The sequence below is a fragment of the Sprattus sprattus genome (genome assembly GCF_963457725.1).
Source record: "Sprattus sprattus genome assembly, chromosome: 15".
Classification (NCBI taxonomy): Eukaryota; Metazoa; Chordata; class Actinopteri; order Clupeiformes; family Clupeidae; genus Sprattus; species Sprattus sprattus.
Window position 1 is genome coordinate 21,999,636 of NC_137913.1, and position 21,479 is coordinate 22,021,114.

Here is a 21,479-nt window from a genome sequence, read left to right on the forward strand (position 1 = left end):
GTCTCTCCCTAGTCTGTGCCACCCTCCAGCCGCCACTACGCTACACCTTTGCCACCCACTCTGCTCCCTATCCGTGGCGGGTCACCTGCACCCATAGCCTGCTCGTGTAGCCCTCGACACACTCACACTGGAGGAAGAGGAATGCGTGGAAGGGGAGATTTACAGTGCGCCTCATCCCTGTTCAGCATTTAATCACATGATGGAGGGGTATCCGCAGACACAGATACATTTCTTTACAGAGGGAGATAAATCAGGGTCCTGGCTCAAAGAGGTAGAGGGAGAGAGAGAGCGAGAGAAAGAGAGAGAGAGAGAGAGAGAGAGAGAGAGAAGGAGACAGAGAGAGAGAGAGAGAGAGAGAGAGAGAGAAGGCCTTATCTTCTCCACGAGTGGGAAGTATTGGACGTCCGCCAGCTGTTATCGCTTACACAGAAGAATAATGTATAAATTCTTTCTGAGAAATACGCTCTCTTCTCTCCCAGCATATTATCAGGCAGACAACAGATTCTGGTCAATGTCGCTTCTTGTCTGTTTTTCACTGTTGGGGTGAAAACCGTGGAGCTTGACCGTTTTTTTTTTTTTTTTTTTTTTACAGATTACTCAGCATGCATCCTGATTAACTCACGTCAGCTTCTGAGCCAGAATGAAAACGGAATAAGATTTGTGTTTTTTGTATTTATTTATTTATTTTCCCACTGTTGGCATCTCAGAGATCAATGTTCATGGTTTCAAACGGGTGCGGTAGGAATGTGAGCTTGATGAAGCTCGGTGTCGTTTACACGTTCTGGTCCAGTTGCCACCGAATGCCACCTCCCCGCTGCCAGCCTCGCGCATCTCGATTTCACCCTGCGGTCAGGGATGTGCGGAGCGCTTCAAATCCATGCCCCGATCATCTGATATTTTTTGCCTGTTCTATTAAACAGCAGCCCCAATCAATAGGCCTCTCCGATACGACGGCTGGTTAATCATTGTCGTGAAGGGATGGCCCCCATGTTTTGACTGCTGATCAACCAGGCTTCTTGCTTGACTCCTCGTGAAAGATAATAAACAGGTTGTTTCCTTGAAAACCTTTCCCCTACTCAGACTCAAATAAGCATTCGTTCACACACCTACATTACCGTACTCTTTCACATACACTGTCTTGCACATACATTCTTAGTTAACATTCTCTGCAAACCATACGTTAGAGACTGTTCAGGAGCCTGGTGTGAGTAAGCCATACTGTACTATAGCGTAATTTTTCTCTGTTCACACTCACTTGTATGATAGAGTAGCAGGCGATGTGAATGACTGCAAGATGATCTCAGTACTTGACTCCTGAGCTTAAATGAGCAGATCAATACAAGACCTCTACTTTTCTTTCTTCCTCTTTTGCTCTTTGCCCTTTTCTCTATTTTTGTACTTCTCTTTCTCTGTCTCCACACAGATTGTGCAGCATTACAGAGCAGTAGCTCTGTTTGAAGGGGCTGCGTTTGAGGGCTGTTGTGCCTCGCGCAAACATTAAAAATGGGCCATTGTGCGACCACCTGGGGTTTTGTTTTAACAGAGATAAAATAGATGAAGCCAAAGTGTGATGCCTTTCTCTCCCACCGCCACCCCCCCCCCCCCCCCCCCCTTCTCCACTCTCGCGTTCTATTTCCGAGCCCTCAGTCGTCCTTGATCTGTTGACGCACGTCAGTCACAACAGCCCTCATTTTCCTGCCTGTTCACACACTGCCTGTATAGTGGCACCATGGATATGATCTGGGTGCCTACCAGCCCCACCATCTTTTATCACCGTAATCAACACCAACATCATTATCTTAACTACTTATCATTAACTACCACCAGAGAGAGAGAGACAGAGATAGAGAGAGTGTGAGAGAGAGAGAGAGAGAGAGAGAGAGAGAGAGTAAAGTAGACACAGATTCACCATTGACCCCTTTCATTGGCGTGTGGTGTCAGAGTGCAATTACCAGCAGTCTCTCATGTCAATAGTCCTGGTATGGATGGCCCTGTACTGTGTGTGAATTAGGCTGTTAGTGTTTGTCTTTGGGAAAAGGTCTGCGTCTCCTCTGGTCGAGGGCAGAGGCGGGCGGGCGGGGCTGTCTGGGTAATTACGCGGCGCTATCAGCAGACCTGCACTAGTGGAGAGGAGAGAGGAGTGAGTTGTGGCCCTGGGTCCAGTGATAGCGCCAGCCTGATGGGCTGTGCTGATAGCCAGAGTGCTGTGTGATCAGCTAGACTTCATCTCGAGTATTTATAGCACACACACTCGCTCTACGGCCGGCGTATGTCTTACTCACATGTCTCTCTGTCGTCCCCCATAGGCTCTGTTTCTTTTCCCCTCCCTCCTTTTTCCCCCTCTCTTTAGCTCTTTCTTCCTTTTCATTTTCTTAACATCGTCGTTAGTTTCTTTCTCATTGAGTCCCATTTTATTTCTCTCCTTCTCTGTCTCTCCACCTCACCTGAGAAAACCCTTTTTTCTCTCTCTCACTCGCTCTATCTTTATTCCTTTACCTCTGTTGCGCATGGTTTTGTAGAGAATAAAAAAACATGTTCTTTTAACGGTGTATAAATACTGGCACACTCCCACACATGACACGAGAACAGATCCTTTTTTGAGGGGGGGGGGGGGGGGGGGGGGAGAGTTACACCGGGAGAGGCAGAACAGATTGAGTGTTTTTTCTCCTCTGTGAAGGTGAGAATCAAACACACAGCAGCTCCACACTGATGTCTGTGTGCAGCAGGGTGTGTGTGGGGTTGGGGGCTGGGGCAGGAGTGTGTGTGTGGGGTTGGGGGTGGGGGTGAGTGTACGTGAGCCCCAACGTATGCCAAGGCACATCACAGACCCTGAGCACAGCACAGTCCCACCCGCTGGCACTGAGGGGTGCTGCTGTGTGGTGTTTATGGCATGGCTTTAAAGCTCATCGCCACCACCTCAAACAGCTTCCACTCCCACATTGGCTGCCTGTCTGTCTCTGTGACCTTGATGTGTGGCATCCTTGAACGGGAGCGAAATTTAAAAGAAAACTAGCGAAAAACAAGCATAGCGCTATTACAAATTATGCATGATAATTCCCATAATTCCCATTCTCAGTCAAGTCTTTTGTGTTCTGTGTAGTTCTGTGCACCAGTAGGTTTTTTCCCTCATATTTTCAGCTGACTTGCTAACTGTCTTTTATGACTTTGTTGCCAGTAGACTGAATGGTAGTATTGTTGGTTGTTTACACGCTTTTCTTCCACATTCCTCAGTAGGGGTCGTTTAATTGTTTGTGTGTGAGAGTGTGGGTATGTGAATGCCCCCACTTCGGCGGTCCTATTAAGTTTGTTGTGATTGCGATAGTGATCACCCTGAGGTTTTGGGGGGGGGTTGTTAAGGGGATGGGAGGGGGGCTGGTTCACGGTTCTGGTCTGCAGCTGCTGATCGAACTGATAAACTGGCATTACCTCATGCCGGCTACGGCTACTGCCCTGATAAGACATCAAGAGAGCTTTCCCAAGACAGTGCCCACACTCCACCTCACTCGCAGACTAGCGAGAGAAAAGGAGCGTGGCGGAGGAAGAGGGGGAGACAGAGAGATGGATAGATAGGGAGAAACAGCAAGAGACAAGCAGAGGAGAGACAAAAGAGCAAACTGAAAGAGGTCTTTTCACTGTTAAAGGGCTGTTTAGCTTTTGATGTGCTCCGTCTCAAGCTCTGGCACTTGCTTGGAGTAAAAGTGTTGTATGTCACACTCTGTGGATGTAATAGACCGTTGACTTTATTATAGAGACTCTAATACATAGTCGAGGCTGGTCGAATCATTTCTCCAGTGGGGTTGCAGTGCTATTCAAAGACCTGGCTGCCCCTGGCACAACTTGTTTTAGTACTAAGTTACCCAAAATGGTTGACTTTAATCAAGGGAAACTGGCCATTGGGTTTTCCCATTAAAAATAATCGAAATCATTTTTAAATATTCAAACAAGGAAATCATTAAACAGAACCTCTAGCAAATAGTAATGTTATTGTTCGAGAATCATACAATGGGAAATGTGGAATACCATCACACACTTGGACAATAACCAGGGCGGAAATGAATTAACTAAGAATGCTAATTTAAAACACAATCTTTGTTATTCTACATAAATGAGCCTGCCCACTAATTGCAAATATACTGTAGATATCATGAAATCCAATGAACATTTTTAGGCTGTCTGATAATGAAAACCTAGCTGAGGTCCTGGAACCTCTATTTTGATGCTGCCACTGATCTGATGGAACCTGATGACCTGATGGAGCGTGATGAAGGCATGTATCTCCATTTGCACTCCCAAGAGATAAAAACCTTGACATTGCCAGTGTAATACTCACTGGATGAACAGGTAATGCCCAAGGCTTTATAATCAGAATCAGCAGATCAAGAGAAACCATGACTGCTGCTACCCTGTACATTGCAGTCATTCAAAACGTGGGCCCTAATTTGAAAAGGGAACGAGCTGTGCACGTAGTCCACAAATGGGGCAACATCAAAGGGAGGAGTTGACAATAATTGTTATTTGCATGTATGCACTCATAGGACGCTAGAGTAGCAGGAAACCTTTGTGGAAAAGGGGAAACGACACATTCATTTGTCATTTGTGGGTGTGCTGTTGAATTTGTGTCTTTTGAGCCAATCATACCAACAGGATTTCTGACATGTGCTGTTATGACAAGTCACTAACGATTTGTTTGCTTCAAATCCAACTGACATCAGTGCATGTTCTGAAAATATTGAAACTTTTAAATGATCATAGTGAAATACTAAAATTGTTGCCCAGCACAGCTCAAACCGTAATTATTATATTATTTAAGTTATTAGGGAATCATTTATGTACTAAATAGTGGAAAGATAAGTAAAGGGGTTGTAGGGATGGGCAGCCTATTTTCTTTAGGGGGAAAAATCCCCCCAAAAGAATGCGAACGCTTCAATCGATAAACCAAAAACATTAAGGTCATCATTTTCTCACCAAATAATGAAAAAAGATGGCGAAAAAGAGTCCCAGCCAAACAGAAGACCATGAAAGAAAATACTGATTCCACATTTCACATCTAATTCTTTAAATAGAGCAACTCGCAATAATTGAATCCTTTTCCGGAAACAGCAAAGATATACATTTGCGCATCTATTCAGCTAGGGCCCCTTGACTCATCTTTGGTCCTCAGGTCAGTCCTACTAAATATTTTGTGTTGTTTTCCTGCTTTCCAGACCGGTCCATGCAGTTTTGATGCCTGGCTCTTGATACAGAGACATGGAAACTCTGAGGAAAAGTCTCACAAAGAATTTTCTCCTGAATCCATGAAAATATTTGGTCTCGATAATGAAACATTCACTATATTAAAATATTTGGATTCATTTCTGTCCCAAAGCAAATGAGAGATGAGTGAAAGGGACGAGGAGAAGCAGTCAGTTTTTGCTCTCCGCGAATCCATTTGTAATGCTTTTTATAACTTGGCATTAAAAGTTTATTTGGCCAAGAGATAGCTGCAGAAGGGCCTGAGGTGCTGTAGCCTGCATGAACTTCACTGCCCTTGGCCCAGGAACCCTATCCCCACACTAGCGCCTCCTGCTGTTTGTCATGGAAACCTACTCGAGTGGACCAGCTATCCTTCACCCGAACAGACAAGAGAAAAACCCTGTAAACATAAAGAAATACAAGAGCCACTGTGTTTTATAGTGAAAGTGAAACGACATAACAGACAGTGAAGACACAGTTTAGTCTGAGTGAGACCAGCGGGGGGTCTCCCCACAAAGGAGTCATGGTTCCCTGTGGGGATGAGTGGTGACTCAGTGGAAGACCAGCAGAAGGGGCGGGGAGACTTTACCTGTCCGTCACCACGATTCAGTTTCGGGTTTTGCGGTTGGTGATATTTAAGCTCAACAGCCAATCAGATTACAATCTTCGCTCAGTGCTCCTGAAGCACTGTGTTGATTGGCTGGGATCGTTTATGGCTTGGTCCGAGCCACTATTGTTTTTCCCCATTGACAGAGTCCCGACTGTGTATAAACACTACATGCTTTTTTTGAGCACCAACTAGAGGACCATAAGGAGCAGTTTGTGTATTGCATTAGAATCATGGACTGCACCTTCAAATAGCCCTCAAACCTGTCCTACACACACTGATCCAGGACCCAGGTCAGAGTCTGCATGAGTCCCAAAGCAGGGACTTGTGTGAGGATGAATTACAGATGGAGTGATAGAGCCTTCGTGGAAGAGGGGAAGCAGAGCAGAGCAGAGCAGTCACCCACTCCAGGTTGTGTATCACGTGCCGATCAATATTTTATGTGTGTCGTAGTTTGAGCAATGAACGTATCAGTACCGGCAGCGACTCGTGGGCATGAGGAGGGGGGTGGCTGGATTTGGAATGAGAGAGATCAAAAGAGCGAGAGAGAAGGTAAAAGAGAGAAAGAGAGAGTGAGAGAGAGAAAGACAGAATATGCATAATATTGTAGGACTAAGGAACTGTAACACGTTTAAATACAGTGGAATTAACATAGATCTTCCCCGTATAACCACACACACACACACACACACACACACACACACACACACACACACACACACACACACACACACACACACACAAGTTTACATGTATCTTCTTTCTGAACATTATTCTGTCACATTCCGTTTTTTATTTCTCACTCGAATTTGTTTACCACGAGCTGCTTTCTAATCACAGACACTCCAGAGTGCTAGCCCGAGGTAAAACAACACTCGCTCGTGTGATAAGGAATTAGCCACCAGCCCCGATGTGTGTGTGTGTGTGTGTGTGTGTGGGGGGGGGGGGGGGGGGGGGGGGGGGGTGGGATGGAGATATGGACTGCTCCGACTGCTTTGCCCTATTTGGGTGTGTGACCGCACCTCCACACCTCTCAGTCAGTCTGTTTGATGTGAGACCCCAGGTGAGAGCATGACTGCCTCTAATGAAGCCTCCTTGATGACAGAATGGCATGAAATTACAGGCTGGAGTAAAAAAAAAAAAAAGCAAGAAAAAAACATCAAAGTGGTGGAAATCAAGTGTGGGTATCGAGGCACAGATTCTGCCACCTATTTATGGTTCTGTCGGCGAGGCATCGATTCTGCCACCTATTTATGGCTTCTGTTAGAGTTGGGATGCACTTGTGGTTCTCCACTGCTGACTGTAACCGCAAAGTGACGCTGTGCTGACTTGGGGCGACGTTTTTTTTTTGTCTGATAATTATGTATATTCATTTTCTTGGCCATCGATTGTCTCTGGCTCCACAGCTGGCGAACATGTCAACTGTCATAATGAATAAAGTGACTTCTAGGGGGAGCTGGATGGATCTGACCGCTGAGCAAAGACTTAGTGGTTACAGTTATTTGTGTGTCTTCGCGGGCAAAGCTTTCAGCACTGTTGTGCAGATGATGATATATTCATCCTCAACACTGATCATTTCCCATTCATCCTGTAGCGTACATGTGTTAGTTAACATGAGGTTGGGTCCAACAGCAGATGCATCACTTATTTCAGCCCATGTTCAAGCAGAAATCTCCAGTCGGCCAGCAATGGTCAAACAGTGGCAGTGTGACTTTATCTGGTCAAATAGCCACTAAGGATGCATAGGAGCTACTCAGTGGGCAAAGATAGGTTTAATATAATTCTCCTTGCATATTGCAGTCCTCGTTGAACTGTGAAAATTGAACAGTTAATAATGCTATCAAAAGAACTCTGCTATGGTTGTAAGACTGACATTTTTTATGACTTTGTACTTCACTCTCTATTGGGGTTGAATTAGAATGAAAACACAAATACAAGCCAGCATAAAACAATGCTCTGTGTGTGTTTGTCTTCCTTAGTGGACGATGACTTCCTGGGGCTGGGCGAACTACCAGAGACCTTCCCCTCGGACCCGCCAGAACCCCTGCCCCACTTCCTCATGGAGCCAGAGGAGGCATACATCGTCAAGAACAAGCCGGTGAACCTCTACTGCAAGGCCACCCCTGCCACGCAGATCTACTTCAAGTGCAACAGCGAGTGGGTCCACCAGAAGGACCACACTGTGGAGGAGCGGGTGGACGAGACATCAGGTCAGTGGATGCAAACAAATGTACAAACTTACAAAACAAATAAACTAACAAACAAACAATATAAATGGGGCACCCACACAATTCCAATGCTCCCCACCGATGACTGGGATCAGCAAAATGCACAATCGGCAGTGGAGCGTGGAATAAGCCACAGTGGCAGTTCGCTTTTTGCTGTTTGCCGTTTTGCATTCACATTTACAGGCACAGGATTTTTACAGCCCCCATTTTAAGTGGGACTGGATGAAAGAACGGGTGCGAATTCCAAAGAGATAATCCTTCCTTTTAAGGTTCCTTTTTAAGAGTAAAGTCACATATGTTCATCTGTGCATGTAAGGTTTGTTTGATTTCACCATCTTTTTTATTTTCTTGTGAACGGTGTATATACTTAGATCCACAAAGCTTATATGGGCTGAATAATTTGTTCACACCGGAATAAGGATTAGAGAAAATGTAGTGACTGAAAACAAACTTAAGAAAATGGAACAGGCATAACCCATACTATGCAAGCTGCAATTTAGCATATTATTGAAATTATCGGCATTAACTTCACGCCGTTTGGGCAGCAGAAATTAATGCACATTGAAGGTGGTAATGCGGGCATGACGCAAAGTAAAGTGGCCGTTAAACCTTGAAGTGCGTTAAGTTCTGCTACCCAAACACCGTGAAGTCCATTATCCCGCTTATACCATGGTTGCCACACTTGCGTTTCATTCATTTGTGGATATATTTTCCACGTTTGGATTGCTAAAACTGCCTTTTTTGTAGAACTATTCTTTCCGCCACATATTGAGTCTTTTCTTAACTTACAGGACAAACTGCCATTGCTAGTTCTAAATGCATGGTTGCTATGGCCAGTTGTTAGTTCCATAATTCTCATTGCCAAGATAGCATATCCCTGCATTCTGTTGGGATTTAGATTCGTAAAATCACTGTGGCCCTTTGCCCAAATGTAATGTAACGATAGTAATTTGCAACTGTGTCACAATGTGACAGGGAATCTTTAAAGGGAAACTTCGGAAAAAAAGGCTATACAATGTAATCCTCTGGGGCATGCATCTGTGTGAAAATAAATCACTTCTTTCAACCACGGACAGGCTCATAATGTAATTATAAGTGTCTGCCTACACAGAATGGATTCCTACAGAGATAGACCTGTGTCTGTTTACCTCAATCACTGTAAAGAAACTGAAGAAGATGGCTAGGATGCCCACGACGCATATGCCTGCCCCATGGGATTGCATTGTATAGTCATTTTGCGGTTGACAGTTATAGCGTTCTTACTCAATACTGTTCCTTTAAACTTCACAATGAACTTGGCGAATTGATTTGCAAATGCAATGCGGTACAAATAACTGGAATTACTTCATTGGTGTGTAAATATTGTGTGTACAAAATGTAATTGCTCTCTTAAGATCGCGTTTCAATAGGAAATTGTGTAAAGCATTTTCAAACTTACTCAAACGGTTAGAACAGATTTGATTCTTAACTTTTGACCTCATGGCAAAATGTGTGAAAATAGTCAAAAGTCAATAATCCCTATTTACTGTATGACATAAAGGGCATCTCTGCAGTCTTCTCCTCCTGGTTGTCTCTTCATTTCTGCCACACTCTCTCCACCAAGTGAGCCGAGCCCCCCTTTCCCTGCCACTTCCAGACTCCGTCTCCACTACAAACAAGCGTTCGGGAATCCCAGGGAGGGGAATAGCACTAATTGTGTTGTGTTTATACCGCTGCCGTCATGATACAGAGGCATCAGTCGGAGCTTCTGTCTCCTTCCCTCATGCAAAAGGTAGCGACTGTCTGTTTGTGCAGAACAAATGGCTTCCGGGAGACATGTTTGCGTGAGGGCTGGGGGGTGGAGGTGTGATCCTCTCCATGGGAAGGTGACATCTCCACAGCTGTTTCATTCATCAGCCACTGTTTTGACTGTGGAAAGGTGGAAGTGGAATGTGCGAAATGTCAGACTTAATTTCGCAGAGCATCTTTGCTCCACTTTTCTTTTTCTCTCTCTCTCTATCTCTCTATGTCTCTCACTCGCTCACATTCTCTGTCTGCTTTCCCATCTCCACAAGTGGGATCTCTTCACTTCATGGTCAATAAAGCCGTTGTCTAAGTGTTTATTGCTTTCAGGGGCTGGACCGGCGATGTTTCAGGCCGTGGTCTGGTCTGTGCACATGCTTACACAGGGGTCTTGCCGGAATGCTTTTTGCATTGTGGGAGGACAAGGAAGGATGTCATTGGAGGTTAATGTGGCCACACAGATCCCCAGACACCGCAGACATCTGCAGGGGTAGTAATATCCAGACGTCTGATAAGTCCTGTCATGTCCCAGGCCAATAGAAATCTAAAATGAGTGTGTGGGGGGTGGGGTAAGTGATGCAGTATTATTGCTACCTGGGGGCTAGGGGGCTAACTCAATTTCCCACTTTGGCAGCTGAATGTGGTCAATCAAGGCAGGCTTGTAGTCTATAATGACATGGGGACCCTCAGGGTTTTCAAAACAGCTTTGCCGCCGTCAGTGCTCCCTCCCGCTTATTTCAGAAAAATGGGCACTATTTATTTCTGCCTGGCATGTGCTCATTGCACAGTTGGTGCACACGTTATTCCCCGTTCTCATGAATGCCAAAGAGGTCTGTCATTTCATGCTGATGTTGTCATATGTACATCTTGAAAGGTCGGGTCTTAGAAACTTCTTGGCTGTTTCTTTGAAGTTTTTGGCTACTTAACAGACTATGGTGCCAATAACAACAACAACAACAACAACAGATCACCAACTGTATCGGTATATCTATTTAAAGGGATCTATACCATGTGTTCTATTTAAACAGATCTATACCATGAGTTCTTGTTAATGGAACCTATATCATGAGTTCAGTTCATCTTGGTTCTTTTTTCATTGGAACACCAAAAGTAAAGTAAACATCAGTTTGTTAGTTCAACAAAGAAATGTAACCTCTGCAACTCTGCATTTAGCCATGTCATCATCTTACTCACAGCATACTCTGCAGAGTAATTCAGAATAATTAAACAAATGATAAATAATTCAAACGTAGCTACAACACAACAAAGCCCTTGATCTTGACTTGACTCAGTACTATAGTAGTAAATACTTGTCAGTCCCAGGGGAAATTGTGTGTCACCTTGACCATAACGGAAGGATGTGTTGACGTTCAGCCCCCGGTCTCAGTATCAGGCGAGTTTTGTGCGTTTTTCTATAAAGCATGGGGATGAAACCCAACGCTGACTTATAAGGGCGCTGCCATGCTCAAGCAGAGCCAGCAGCAAAACAAACGCTCCTGTCTGATGGCAGCTCCCAGCTCGCTCCGCTCACCTCCTCTCTAATTCATCCATCCCCCTGCCCCCTCCTCTCCGCTCTTCTCCTCTTCTGCCCTCCCTTGCCACAGCCGAGCCTGACTGAAAGAAAAGAAAACCCGCAGATAAGGGGCTGGCTCTGGCGGTCAATAGCTATTTGAGAGGATGGAAAGCTGATCTGATTCTGATTCTCTGTCCCTCTCTCACTCTCTCTCTCTCTCTCTCTCTCTCTCTCACTTCCTTCCTTTCTTCCTCCTTCTCTCTTACTCTTGTCTCCTCTCCCTGTTTCTCCCCCCCCCCCCCCTCTCTCTCTGAGAGGGACAGAAGTAGATTAGTAGTGGAGTGGCCCAGCAGCAGCAGGAGGTGGGAGGGTTATAGGGCTGAGGAAGAAGACAGGAGGAGTGTGTTATCTGCAGCCGCTGCATGGCTCCAGCTGAAAAATCATTAGCTCTGGAGTTTGTTCAGGAGGATGGAAAGAGAGAAACAGAGCAAGAGAGAGAAGGGAGAAAAAAAGAAATAAAAAAAGAAAGACTTTGCTTACAGCAGGGCATGCCAAGCCTGGCTCATTAGCTCACCCCGGCTCTAAATGGATTTCCTCTGTAACCAATCGTGGGCCTCAGCCGAGGGGGTCCCGGTGGAATCTCAGACGGATTACTCGGGTTTCAGCCGGGGCGAAGCGCGAGTCTGCCGTCGCAGGAGAAGGGGGCATCCATCACTCCCTCATGACAGATATCCAGTCATCACTGCTTCAGCCAGCATGGGGTGTTCACTGAACAGTATCAAAACATTACAACAGGAGCACCTGCTTTTTTTTGTGTAGGCACGAAACATGCTGACATGATATCGATAGACTGCGCGATATCAAACAGGAACCCCCTCACTCGCATACACACATATGGTCAATCTTTTTTGCCGAACTGTAGAGAGTAGTTTTTTTGTACGTGTCCTTCTCTTACTTGAGGTCAGGTAGTGTTGTTGTGTTCGGTGTCTGGGCTAGCGTGGTGCTCCCTGAAGGCTCTGCGGGTAGAGTAGAGTCAGGCCAGCGGAGCGGAAAGCTTTGATCTCTGTTTCACATCTTTCCCTCTTACATTTTGTTCCGCAACAGAGGGAAGGTCAGACGGGTCGATGTGTTTGACCCCTGCGCACATCCAACCCTTTCCCCGTGCACCTGTTCCACACTGTTGCAATCATGTTCTGCCGTGGCCACAGTTGAGAGAGATTTGAGAGATTTTGGCGCGGCAGATCCACTAAAGCAAATCACTCATTACTCGGCTGTCTCTGCCTGTAGTCATCAATGGAGGCGAGGCGCCCTTTTGATTCCAACTTCTGTACCAAGTTGTGGCACCCACTGTGAAGACTTTAGATATGCTCTGAGGCCTATGCAGTCACCTACTAAGAGGATGCTGTAGTCCATGCAATGTTAATCACCCTCTGTGAGCTCAGTTTGAATAGTTTATCATTGCTAGATGTCTGTAGTGCATATGCTGAACTATAATTTACCATATGTCCCTTGAGGAAGCATCGTAACGAAAAGCTGCCAGAGGCATGTTACGCAAGGGTTGCAGCTTCCATGAGCAGGACATGCTGTAATGTTATGTCAGCGAGGTCTATTTTATTACCATATTAATCAAAAAGAAATGTGCATGCACATATGCACTTGTGTAGGACCTCAGAGGACAGTGACAAGTTTCTGATGGTTGTGGTGATTTGTTTGCTCTGTGTTTCTCGTTACGGTCCCACTCAGATTGATTTTCTCTTCTCGCTCTCCCTACCTTCCTCCTTCTCTCTCGTTCATACTCCCTCTCGCTCCCTCTGTCGCCATGGTACAAACTGACATTGTTGTGTGAATCACAAGCCTCAATTATTTATGGTCATGATGGTTCCTAAATGAGGTCAATTCCGTTCTGTGTCAGTGAGCAGCGTCGTTTGATTTGCTGCTGGTGCTCCTGCTGGAGTGTGAGTCAGGGTGTGAGGAACCGTGTCGAGGTGCCGATCTCTGCCGGCTCTCTTTCACCCTCTCTCTCTTTCTCTCCCTCTCTCCTTCTCTATCTCTCCCTCTCTCTTTCTCTCTCTCCTACACAACTCACACACAGCTATGGCTACTCTCATTGGGCTGCGCCCCCTCCAAACACACACGCAGAAAAAAAACAAAAACAAATGGAGGAACCAGTGGAGCTTGGGAACCAGGAGGCACGGTGATGATCAATCACATTTTGTGTTGCAGGTACCGTGGAACCTATGGAGCGTGGAGCATGCTCTCTCTCTCTCTCTCTCTCTCTCTCTCTCTCTCTCTCTCTCTATCTCTCTCTCTCTGTCTCTCCTTTCTATTATGTCCCCATCTCACTCTTTCTTTCTCTCTCTCTCTGGGCCAGTCCCTCCATGTTGCTCCCCATCTTGACATCTTGGCTGCTTTACTACATGTTACTTTTGGCATGGCATGAGTGAGCAAACTCCCCTCTCCTCTGGTTCATTTTCTTCTTGTTGAGGTGAGGTGAGGGCCAAGAAAGTCTCACTGTTCCAAGAACAGCTGACTGCTCAAGGGGTTCTTCTGAAATCTACCGTGATTCATCTCTCTCCTCTTTCCTTCCATGCACTCCGTCTCTCTCTCTCTCTCTCTCCCTACTGTTTTTTTTCTGAGCAAGTGCTCCTCACAAGAACAAACCTGGAGAGGCTTCCCAGCTTCTAGGATTGTTTTCAAAAACAGACGCCATCTTCTTCCTCTCTGCATCCACTCTCTCATCTCCTCTGTTCCCGGCTTGTTCAAACACACCAACAGAAGCCGAGTAGAACTTTCAAACCCATGGATGGATTTGCTGTGTGGCTAAAGAGAAGCTTTATGTTTCAAAGTAAAAAAAGGAATATGCATATTTAATTCTTATTATTCATACCCAACCCCCCCTGCTTGGAATGTTCCGGCAAAAGTCTTAATGCAGGCTGTTTCGGAGAAAAAGCTATAAAGGCTTGAGTGTATTTGTAACTTTTGTGTTTTTTAACGTCTTTGGTCATACTATCAAGTTATTGATTTGCCCCTACAAGCGGAAAAAATGTTCTTTCCATTTCTCAATTTCTTGCTGCTGCATCTGTCTATTTGGAGTGTATTATTTACGGCTTGTTTTCTTCCAACGACTTTAGTTGAATGGGTCACAGCTTTTTGGTGTTGGCAGATTTTATATAAGCCTTACAGTACGTTTATATCCCAGTTTATTTATCTTACAGAAAAAATCATTTGAAGTTTAAAAAAAAAAGTTTTCAAAAGGATATTTGTCCTCTAAAAAAGTTCTGGAACCACAATGAAATTGTGTTAGTGGCAACTCACAGTTGTCAAGGTACGATTACCAAGTAAACGTGTGCTGGCAATCTTGTGCCCCTGTTGAGACAGTACTTTTTTTTGTTCCCATCGTCATTGATTTTCTGTGTAAGTTCATCTCAGTTCTCAAGTGACTTCTTAAGGGACTCTCTCTTCTTTTCGCAATCTCTCTGACTCTCTGGGCTGTCCTCCTTTTAGTCTCTGTCTTTCCTCTGTCTCTAGTTTTTTAAAGAAAAGAAGTCGTGAGTGAAGTTGCAGCACTGCAGAGCTTTTGACTTCCATGTGGCAGCAGCTGTACCACGCTCACTCGCTCGCTCACTCACTCTCTCACTCTCTCTTCTTGGATCCGGATTGAAGGCGGGCGTTTCAATTTTGCATGAGCTCTAAGCTAAGTTGTGGCGCACCCACACTCTTCAATGGAGGCCAGGGCCTGATTTCTATAAAGGGCCCTGTGTAAATCTCCTGAACCTGAAATAAACAGCCAAGTGATTCGCCCCCACCACCACCGCCATTCCTATTACCTCTTCTTCCCAACTCATGTTTGAAAACAACCTGAACAACACACAACAACAGTGCCTTACCGTGAACCCCTTAACAACATCCACAAAAAAAAAAAAAAAACAGAGCAAGCTGACTGGAATGGAGGGAGAGATTGTCTTTCACTCAATGCTCACACCCTGACCTGACTGCTGTGGCAGGCAGCTGCTGGTTTCTGTCTCCTCCTCTTCTCAAGAATAGTATGTTCTGTTGGTTTATTTATTTATAGCTGCTTAATTTCATTCGGTGAGCACCTTTCAGTCTTCATGGTTGAAACATTGGATGTTGTGATATCCATTCACAGACAGCTACTTCCAGCTCTAACTGCAGGCAGAAGAGAAATAAAGGCAGCTTGCAGCAATGTAAAAATAACATGTCAACACAATGTCAACTTCTCTGGCTGGCAGAGTACACAGTTATATTTGTGCCACATTGTATCAAAACAAATACTAACATTAAGATGGGCTGGTTTAAAAACATGGTGACATGGGTGAAATGGTTCAAGAAAATATGTCTGCAGTGTGGGTGTACACCTTCTGCCTATATTTCTCCTCATTCTCTTCAGGCAGATCTTTTTTATGTACTGTAAAGGTTTTATAATGTGTTTGAATGGGTCAGATAAACATATAGTTATATAGTAATCATTTGTCCAGATCAACTTAAAAAAAAAACATAAAAAATATATCAGGTACATATAGATAGACAGAAAATATAGACAGATTGCTGGCCCCATGTGTTGTAGTATAACCCTTACAGAATGTGTAATGTGAGCTTCACACTATTTCCAATTTACAGCCATTAGCTAAAATGTTCTCCCCTCTCCCCTTCCCAGGTCTTGTGGTGCGCGAGGCCAGTATCGAGATCTCACGGCAGCAGGTGGAGGAGCTGTTCGGGCCAGAGGATTTCTGGTGCCAGTGCGTGGCCTGGAGCTCAGCCGGCACCACCAAGAGCCGCAAAGCCCACACCCGCATTGCATGTGAGTTTGAACACCGCCAGAACAGATCAGCTGTGCAGCGCCACAGACACAGAGGTCACACAGAGGTCACACAGTAGCTGTTAACACATCACATTAAGTCAGAGAGTGGGATTTACTGTACTGTACTTCAGCTTGCAGTGCCTCGTATGGAGAGTATATACTATGAGCTTCCTCATTACAACATAGAGTAAATTGCATTTAACTACACGAGGGAGCAAAATGGTCATTGTACATTCAGTATGCTGTGCATGGGTTTGTTTACCTCTTTTTATAGTTGCACATATCACTCTCTGAAACATTTATTTCTCTCATCCTCCCATTCCTTTGTATTTACGGTCTTTTCACTCACTGCCAAGTGAGTGTTCACATTCATAGGGGGAGAAATAACTGTTCCAGAACCTATGAACGGTGTTTTTTAATGTTTTTTTTTTCATCATTCAGTGGTCATCCATTGGCTTACATGAAAGTAATGATGTTATTGGATTTGGTTTGGCATGAGACTCTCCTGCACAGCTATCCAAGCTCTTATGGCCCCCTGTTGACTCTCCTATGGAAGCATCCCTCCATCTGCTGCACCTGTGAAAAAGAGACATCACAAAAATAAATCACAACCAGTGGTGAAGTGCGCCTGCACGTCTTTTTTAGTTGGAGGAGGGGTGGGTGTGAGAGATTCTCCTTCTCTTTCGCTCTCTCTCTATCTCTAGCTGTCTTTCTCTCTCTCTCTTCCTCTCTTTCTCTTTTTCTCTCTCTCTCGCTCTCTCTCTCTATCCTTTTACACCCCTCTTTCCTCAGAGAGGTGTGAAATCGCAAGCAGCCCATGTGTTGAGCACAGAAAGGGGTCGCGCACAGGGCGCAGAGTGCTGCTCATAAGGCCGTGGAGAAGAGAGGAGCAGAGCTAGAGCCAGAGCTGCAGAGACGAGAGACGACAGGCGAGAGAGCAGGAACACTTGAGCTGTCGCAGTACCTCCCTAGATTTGTGTCATAGCACACCAGGCTCATGAAATGTTCAGCTTTTATGTGTGGAATGGAGAGGCGTTCTTGCGTGTCCACAGTCAATGGAGTGGTCGCTTTGGGGGACCGGTTATTTTGGGGGACAGGACGTTTAAGGGACATGTAATTTATGAGACCAGTTGTTTAGGAGAGCTGTCGTTAAGGGGTGCCAGTTTTTTTTTGCAGGACTGGTTGTTTAAGGGACCAGTTATTAAGAGAGCCAGTTGTTTAGGGGATCAGTCAATCTGGGAGCAAGTCATTTAGGGAATGGTGTTTCAATGGGGACTGGTGTTTTAGGCTGCCAAAGGAGAGACAGCCTGGGGAACGTATTGCAAAACCAGATCAGACAGTTTGAGCTTAATGTAATGAAGCATTTACGCAAACCACATTTCAGTAGTCTGGACAGGAGAATGTCTGGCACGCACGCTTCTCTCCGGGGTTGTAAATTGCACTAAATCCCCTGCCCCTCTGCCAGTATTAGACATCCCCTTCCTGTGGGCCCTATGCAAGTCAGGTGGATTGCTGACTTTGGCTGGGCTTTGAGGTAGGTGGGTGGGGTGGGGGGTGCGGAGGTGAGACTGTGGTTGTGACACCAGTTGCAAATTGACTCTGACAGACGTGTGTGGGCCCTGGCAGAGAGGAAACGTGTGTGCGCACGCCACACACACACGCTCAAACACACACACACACACACACACACACACACACACACACACACACAGACACACTCACTCACAAAAACATACACACACACTCTGTCACATATAAACTCACACACACACACATGCATACACACACACACCCTCCCTGCGGGATTGTTATGGGGAATGATTCCATGGAATGATCTTGTACCCCCATTCGTCCGGATTCATTCATTTATTCATTCATTCATTGATTTACACCCTAACATCTGTGCTGTCACTAAGGCTTCTGTCTCAGGAGCTTGAGTTTCTTTCCCTGTATTGTTCTTGAATAATCAACAATTAATGCCACTGTACCTTTTTAAGGGTTGCACAGATATGACATGTTGTTTTATTCAAAGCAAGCAGAGGAGCCTTGGAAGTGTGCCGTTGTCATTAATTAATGAGGTGTTAAAGGGTTCTTGCACAGCCAGAAGCATTTCCCAAGCCATTGTCTCTTTACGGATGCCATCAGCCCTCGTCCCCACTGTTTCCGTCTCCATGTCTCTGTCCTGTGCTTGTGCTGGTGGTGGTGCTGGTTGTCTTAAGGATGGAGGGGGCACTTAGCATGGTGTTGGACTCGGTTCATTTGGCCCGCAGTGTGTGCAGGGATCCAGTGCGAGGGCTCTGCAGTGCAGCAGTCACTCTGGGTTATTTTACAGGCGGCTGCCCAGGGCAGAGAGGTTCTCACCACCAGACTGAGATTACAGAGAGAGAGAGAGAGAGACAGTGAGAGAGAGTCTGTGTGGACTGAGGACTTAGTCATCAAGAGTTGCCTGAATTTATGTACTTTCTTGACTAAAATGAATACAGACGTTGACACGGATGCATGTTCACACACTTACACACAGACACATAAAAAAACACACACACACACACACTCACACACACACACACACACACACACACACACACACACACACACACACACACACACACACATATATATATATACATGCAGGCACACTCACTCACACATAAAGTTGTCTGTTGGTTTCACGACTTAACAAAACCTAATTACTCTTAACACACAGTCACTTGGCTTGAACAGATATGATCTGTCACCCTCCAGTCGTGGCCTTTCCTCCCATTCAGACTGAATTCAGTTTGACAGACCCACCTCCCGGGGTACAGTTTTTTTCTGTAAACAGACGTTTTAATCATTGGCTGAGTAACACTTGAGGCAATAAATAAATGTGCACTTTGTTGTTGGAAAATGATGATCAATGTTAAAGCCATAAAATTGGCAGGAAGGCTTAGGCCATACACACACAATTGAGGATATGAATTGTTCCAGTGATTTGTAGATCGGCCAGAACAGGGCACTTACAATGTGAGTTATCGGTGGTTGCGTTTTCGATCAGTGATGAAACAGAGGACAGTCTCTCTCTCCCGCTCTCTCTCTCTCTCTCTCTCTCTCTCTCTCTTTCTCTTCTCTTTCTCTCTCTATCCATCCCTATTTTTCACACACACCTCCACATACTCCTTCTCATCCTCTCTGTAACTTTTCTGTTTCACTCTCTTTCAGTCACAAACACACACACACACACTCTCTCTTACCCGCTCACAGGGTCACATTCACTGACCAGTGATTTATATGGCCATTACATCAAGCCCTCTCCGTTCAAAAGATCAGCCATGTGGCGAGGCAAAAAAAAAACACACACACACACACACAGGGACCAAGTGGAACTCAATGGCTCCTGAAATGGAGAGCCATTTGTTCTGTCACCATTGTTGCAGCAGTAAGTGCACAACAATCAAGAAGCCAGCCGTCGGGTGATTACAGAGAGTATTGCACATGCTGAAAGCAGACAGACAGACGGACAGGGGTGAAACCTGGCCAGCCTGGTGGTCAGCTTGGTGGCCGGCATGGTGCGGGACTCTGGTGTCTACTGTTTGTGTGTCGCTTCTTGTATGTTTACCATTTGGTGGAGTGGCTGGGTGTGACCGGCTTTCTCCTTGCGGCGAGCTCTGAGGCGAGACCAGAAGGAATGATGTCACCCGTGCCGTGGTAGAGCTTCTGCGCCAAGCCTGCCGGGAGTGTGTAAAGCCAGCCGCTCCCGAGCTGGCTGTGGTGGAAATGTTCTCGCCCATGCGGTTTGTTCTGGTTTTAATTAAAATGCCCCTCTGCAACCTTGCCAGGCAGATGCAACAAACACATTTTCCCCAAGTCGCCAGTTACAACTCCCCGCTGGAAAACTTTATTCATTGGTTTAAGAGGGTTCGAATGTAATAGAACTCCCCTCTCCAATACATTATCACAAGACCGAGACCAGACTTACATTTTCCACACCGTTCCCTTTTAACATAACACAATATTTGTCAGCATTTGTTTTTCATTTAACCCAGCACAGGCGAAAAGGAAAATGGGCTGCCAAGCATTGTATGCCTCTGCCTCTTGACACACACATTTATTACCCGGGCATTTTATAATTTAGCGTGACAAGCAGCCAAAGACACCCACTTAGAGTAATTGCAGTCAGATGTGTGTATATAGGAGGCCTTAGGAAACAATCAAACAAAAACAGTAAAACATTTCGTTCTTCTCCGCTAAGCTGCACTAGGGGAGTTTCGGTACAGACGCTAGTTTCATCAAGCTTCTGAGGAGAGTAAAAGTTTTGACCGAGACGCTTCGGAATGTGCAGCTGACTTTGCGAAATGCATTAACATGGCTGTGTGGATTAGTGTTGTTTATTTGTTGACACCGGTTTTTTTTTACAAAAAGCAGCCTGCACCCGGCACAGTCTCTCTTTTTTTAAGATATCCAGATAGTTAAGATGAGAGAGGAAGGGGGGGGGGGGGGGGGGGGGGGGCGGCATCACACACTAAGTCAACAGCGGCTTCTCCCTGCTGATTTTGCTCTCCCTGAAACAGTGCACCCCAGGCTCCCTTCTTCCCCAAAATGAGGCACAAATGTGTGTTGTACACGTTCCGTAATCCTTCCTAATTTCGTTGCTGATCCTGACTTTTATTAATAAAGTGAACCATCAGAACCTGCGTCTCCGTGTGACGAAACGCCAAAACAAACCTAGGAGCCCTAGAAGCCCCTGCTCTCTGAGCTCAAAGACTCCACAGCTTTGCATCTCAGTGTGCTTAATGTCGCCGCTTCTTTTAGGTGGGTGTGGGTGCCGTGTGCGCTGCTTAAGGCTTGTGAGGATAAATCCCAGTGATTAATTTTTTAATGAATCATCATGTTTGGTTCGCTCTCTTCTCCACCCCTGGTGATTTACTCTGATGTAAAGAACACAGAGGTGGACTAATTCTCTCCCTTCCATGTTCTCCATTGCCTCCGTGTAATACGATAAATACTAAAATAGTGTTGACAGACTGACTCCAAGTTAAAAACACTCATAGTGATTACAGTTTTTTACGATCGGATACACACAATTTTGACTGCTTTGTTTTGCTTTTCAATCGTCTCACACAATAAGCACAACCACACACCCAATGAGCAAAAACATCAGATCCATTGCAAAATGAAACACTCTTGTAAAATTTATACACTCATTTAACAAAACCATATTTTGTTACCATATGAAACACACACATTGCATATACTGAATTCTGTTTGTACCACTTACACACTTCTGTTATAAACCTAAAACACTTTTAGCAATACTACTTC

General features: G+C 45.4%; 1 protein-coding gene across 1 annotated transcript in view; it reads left to right on the top strand.

The window, feature by feature from the left end:
* The window catches only part of unc5ca (unc-5 netrin receptor Ca), a 132,948-nt gene that overhangs the window by 58,428 nt on the left and 53,041 nt on the right, over positions 1 to 21,479 (top strand). Inside the window, exons 2-3 of the mRNA XM_080852279.1 lie at positions 7,819 to 8,049; positions 16,038 to 16,181. Coding sequence (XP_080708405.1) covers positions 7,819 to 8,049; positions 16,038 to 16,181 — 375 coding nt within the window. The remainder of the gene's footprint in view (positions 1 to 7,818; positions 8,050 to 16,037; positions 16,182 to 21,479) is intronic.